Consider the following 5,661-nt stretch of genomic DNA (forward strand, 5'->3'; position numbering starts at 1 on the left):
ACAAGGGATATGAAGGACCTCTTCAAGGAGAACTACAAACCACTGCTCAAGGAGATAAAAGAGGATACAAACAAATGGAAGAACATTCCATGCTCATGGGTAGGAAGAATCAATATCGTGAAAATGGCCATACTGCCCAAGGTAATTTACAGATTCAATGCCATCCCCGTCAAGCTACCAATGCCTTTCTTCACAGAATTGGAAAAAACTACTTTAAAGTTCATATGGAACCAAAAAAGAGCCTGCATTGCCAAGTCAATCCTAAGCGAAAAGAACAAAGCTGGAGGCATCACACTACCTGACTTATTTTTAAAATTTTTAATGACCAAAACAAAACATCTAAAACCACAGCTTTTGGAAGAGCCACTTGTTCTTGCCCAGCTTTTACCTCTCTTTGATTTTGACTTTGGCCTTCCTTTGGGCCTTGTGTTTAAGAGCAGGGTCTCTGAAGACATCCTTGTTGATGACAGTTTTGTCCAAGGGGGTATCCACAGAGTGCCTTGTGGGCATGAGGTGATTGTAGTTATAAACTTTCACAAAAGACTTGGTCTTTGACCTCTGGGTGCTCTTCTTGCCCATGGCAGCTGTCACCTTGCAAGGATAACAGTCAATTCCAGCCACCAGAGAACAGCTGACGGGGCATTCTAAGATGCCATCATCAATGTTCTTCACAATGATGGTTTTGCATCCAGAGTAGCATCCGGTGTAGTGTCTGGCCTGGACCAACACTACTTTCCCAGGTTTTATGAACTTGCCCATTTTGACAGCAACCACCTAGGCCTACCTTCTTCTTATTTAAGGGAAGTGAATCTACCTCCTACTTGGTTGATTTTTAAGGCATATGGACTATCTTTTTTTAGCAACACAGATTTTATGCAGTTCATAGTCTTGTCAAATGTTACAGTTTGGACATCTCTTTTGCCCAATTCCTACCAAAAGCTTAATTAGAAGACTTAGCAGTTCTAATTGACAGCTGAATATATAGTTTTTTTTTTTCTTTTTAGAGACAAGGTCTTGCTCCGTCACCAGGTTGGAGTGCAGTGACATGATCGTAGCTCACTGTAACCTTGAATTTGTGGGCTCAAGTAATGCTCCCTACACCTCAGCCTCCATTAAGGATATATTGTTCTTTCATTATCCTAGGTAACTGTTGCTCGATAGAACTTTCCGCATTGATGGAAATGTTCTGTAATTGTGTGTCCATCGTTAATAGTCACTAGCCATGTGTGGCTATTGAGCATTTGAAATGTGGCTGTTAAAACAAAATAATGGTACTGAAAATGTTTTATTTAATTTTAATGAAGTTTAAATAGCCACTCACGCCAGTGGCTTCCATATTGAACAGCACAACTCTGTAATTCTAAATTTTATCCCTGAATCAAGCTGAAGTATTTCTTCTTTGGCTTTCCAAAGAATAGCATTTATTGAATAGCAAATTTCTATTTTTTCCTTAATCATGGTTTTGAAACATATTCTCACTTTCTTGGATCTCACTCCCCCATCAAAAGATGGAGACTAAAATACCCTTCCCTTGGATATAGGTTGGTCTTAGTGGCTTGATTCTAGCAAATAGGATGTGTTAGAAGTGATACTATGTGATTTTTGAGGCTAGCTCATAAAAGGTGCTAAAGTTGGCTTGGTTGTCTCCCTCTCAGCACTTGAGCTTCCATGTAAGAGTTCTAGCTGCTCTAACACTGCCATGCTGGAGTCACATGGAGGGACCTCGAGAGGTATCTGAAGAGGACCAACTGTTCTAGCCTCCAGCTGTTTGAATCTTCCTAGCTTAGGCTCCAGGTTACTTCGGACCCAGTCACTTTGTGACTACATTTCTGTAAGAGACTGTAAGTGAGAATTGCTTAGCTTAGCCCCTCTATCCCCAGTAAGATAATAATATACAATGCTGTCACTTTAAGCCACTATTTTGGTGTTGTGCAGTGATAGATAACTGGAACACTCTTGTAAAAGAATACTGCAGGAAATAGTTCTATGAAACTTTCTGGCATATTCATTGTTGGGATTTTTGAGTACAAAGTTTACTACATCAATTTCTTTTGAATTTAGTAACAGGAAAATCTGTATTTTCTTGAGCAATCAATAGACTTTTACTTTAATACATTTTTGCTTTGGTTGCTATGAAGCTCAAAGCTAAATTTATGTCCCACTTCGTAAGTAAATAGGACCATCAATAATTTATTTCTGTGTGTTTGCTTTTTATTTGGCCTTATCTTACTGTTTTTTTAAAATTTACCTTTTTCCTTTTTAAAGACCTTAATACAGTATATATTTTGTCAAGCCATTTCCAAAAGTGAATGCAAATAATATTGGGCTTTTGCTGAACCAGTGTGAGCTGTAGGATCATCCAGTAGATTAGCAATGATGGCTGAGAGAGCTCTGGAATTTTATAACTCTTCAATGACCTTATTTTATAGGAAGACAATAAGGCTCTGAAAACTGAAGTGACTGCTGAAGTATACACAGCTAGTGAGCAGCAAAATCTCAGCCCAGGAGAAGCTGTGTCTTACTCCTCATTCACCCATATAGCACCCATTGGTCAGATACTGATTCTTTATTAACTGTCAGCTCTGGGTCTGGTTACTTGAGGATGGGATGGTGGTACAAAGATAAATAAGAATCAGCAGAGGAATTGAATCTCCAGATTATGCCTGGTGGGACATAGTACATGTGTTTAAATATAAAGTAATATATAACATAAAAGCGGCACAAGTGAAGCTTTTTGAATATTCAGAGGAATGAGAGATCACTTCCAACTGGGCAATCACAAAAGCTTCATGAAAAAGTGATGTTGAGTTAGGCCTGGAAGGATGGATATGCTTCACACGTGCAGGTATTAGGAGAGATGATGGGGTGAAGCAAGAGAAGATTAGCTGCCGTGAGTTGAATACTGGGAATTTTAGGCCCTGTGGCATTTGGTGGGGATGATATTTTGAGCAGGGGGATTGTGCCACATCTCAAATTACACCAGGCAAGTAGTTGCTTACTATTCTGCTTATGGGATCAACGCTGCCAAGGGCATGCGACCTGCAAATGTGGATGGGAAGGATGAGAGAGAGAGAGAGAGAGAGAGAGAGAGAAAGAATGCTAACTGAAGCTTCTACATAGCTGACTGCTCAGAAAACCCAACACATGGAGTTATGTTCTGAAGTAATTGCCTAAAACCTTTATCAACAAATAGTTTTTAGACTTTGGTATGGAGGAGAAAATTCTGGAAGAGAATCTACAACATTTCACAACACTGCAAACAGGGGGCATTTCAGGACATCCCTGAGGAACACAGCAGCATGCTCAACTTCCTCTTAGATGGCCTTGCATTTCTTACAGCCTCCTTGTGACCACAGGAGCCTGGTGATCCATGGAGCAGTAAGCCCAGCAAAGCCTAAGAGTGGGGCTCTGGAGGGACAGGTCTGTTGTTCTTTGTAGAGATTGATGGATTTGTTACAGTTAGTAATAGGTGGCTTTCCTGAAATTCTGCAATTACCTCTTGAAATAGGGAAACCTCTGATCACATGGGTAGGATATTGCTAAAGAGGTGAAAACTTACTTGGGCCATTTAAACAGGTTCCTGCCAGTTTCCTATAAATGAAAGTTTAAATAATCCTCCTTTCTCAGTTAGGAAGAAAATCAATATCTGATTACAGCAGAATTCAATGCCATTCTGCCTGATTCTTCTATGCTTAGAAAACCCACAGAAGGCAGGAGCTCAGACGGATGAAACATGGTGTCCCGACTCAATGCAACTTCTCTTCTGTTTTCCATAGAGTGTTTCCAACAGTGTAAATCAACAATAATCATAGTTGCTATGTTAGTGTTGTACAATGCTGTACAGGCGATAACTTACTTTCACAAACATGTCTTATCTAATCTTCATAAAAATTCAGTGAGGTGAATATTGCTCTCCTACTTTTACGGAGGAGAAAACTGAGGCACAGGTAACTAAAGCAAATTATCCTAGATCTTTGGATGAGCATGTATTAGTGATTAGTGTTTATGTCTGGTCTTAGGAGTAGAAATTCATTTGTGCTCTTGAGCAAGGTCCAAAAATGAGAGGCAGGATTGGGAACTGTAGGTGTAAGGGTGAGTTCAGAGCTGCGTTGGGCAAACATCTGATCATCTAGGGATAGGCTGTCCCCACACAGGGACAATCTTTTACCAGTCTTCTCTCTGCTTGGGAAGGTAATCAGTGGCAGAGACCCTCACATCTGGGAGTGACTAAAGTTATATGTTCAAATCTTTCATTTTTTTTCAAATGAGGAAGCTGAGGTTAAGTGAAGTTAGGTGGCTTGCAAAGACTCACACAACTAACTGGCGATGAAAATGGGATCATTACCCAGTTTTCTACTCTTACACTGGAATTTCTGCCACTGCACCTAGATGCTCTTCCTGCTTTACTCTCTCTTTCGATTAGATAGAAGTGTGTTTACAACATAAAGTGATTGGGCATTTGTTAGGTAAGTGGAATAAAAGTAACAGTTGCTACTATTCATTGAACACCTATGATGTGCTACAGTGTGCTAGATACTTATCATGCATAATTTTTCATCTTCGCAAGAACTCTGCAAAGTCTCTCTCTCTCAATGTGTATATATATACATTGTATAATATATACATTGTATACATATATACAATATATACAATGTATATATACATATACTGTATACATATATACACATTGTATACATATACACATATATACATTGTATACATATATACAATATATACATACATATACATATATGTATATATACATATATACATTGTATACATATATACAATATATACAATGTATAATATATATAGTATATGTATATGTACAATGTGTGTATATATATATATAGAGAGAGAGAGAGAGAGACAGACAGAGTCTCACTGGAGTGCAGTGGCATGATCTTGGCTCCCTGTAACCTCCATCTCCTGGGTTCAAGCTATTCTTCTGCCTCAGCCTCCCAAGTAGCTGAGATTACAGGCGCCCCCCACCATGCCCAGCTAATTTTTTTTTTTTTGTACTTTTAGTAGAGATGGGGTTTCACCATGTTGGCCAGGCTGGTTTCGAATTCCTGACGTCAAGTGATCTGCCCGCCTTGGCTTCCCAAAGTGCTGGGATTACAGGCGTGAGCCACCGCGCCTGGCCCTGCAAAGTCTGTATTTTTATCTCTGTGAGGATACTGGGACCAGTGATGAGGAGGGACTTGTCAAGACAATTTTGAGCCCGTGCTGTTTTTGTTGTGCAGCGTGGCCTCTGCAATAATTTATCTTTTGTCCTAGAAAACAGAAATATTTGAATTTTTTATGTGGTCAAATATCACTTGTTGGAAATCATTAAAATTCAAATTGTCTGCATTTATTCCTAGAACTACACCTGATTAAAAAGGGAGATAAGGGAGATGAATCAGTTATCGCCTTTAAACAGAGTCTTTAGAAGTCTTGATTAATAATACGTTTCAACATGAAGGAAAACCAACATTTTTTTTACAACTATAATTCAAGTTGTATGCTTAAGTAATTTTTTTTTTTTAAAGAGAGATGTTTTGTTTTTAACCCTTATTCCTCCAACATGCCGGCGCAGAGTTCTAGAGGCACTTTTGTATTAATTAGTTCTTTCCTTCAAATTCAAATACCTTTAGAATAGCTAAGGATATTTATCAT

General features: G+C 38.9%; 1 protein-coding gene across 1 annotated transcript; it reads right to left on the minus strand.

Moving 5' to 3' along the window:
* Positions 1–384: 384 nt before the first annotated feature.
* On the minus strand, positions 385–1,305 carry LOC100990064 (large ribosomal subunit protein eL27-like). The gene has a single exon (XM_034952088.2). The coding sequence runs from the start codon at positions 757–759 to the stop codon at positions 385–387; it is 375 nt and encodes a 124-aa protein (XP_034807979.1). The 5' UTR covers positions 760–1,305.
* Between the last annotated feature and the right edge of the window lie 4,356 nt (positions 1,306–5,661).

Source organism: Pan paniscus, chromosome 1, assembly GCF_029289425.2.
Source record: "Pan paniscus chromosome 1, NHGRI_mPanPan1-v2.0_pri, whole genome shotgun sequence".
Taxonomy (NCBI): domain Eukaryota; kingdom Metazoa; phylum Chordata; class Mammalia; order Primates; family Hominidae; genus Pan; species Pan paniscus.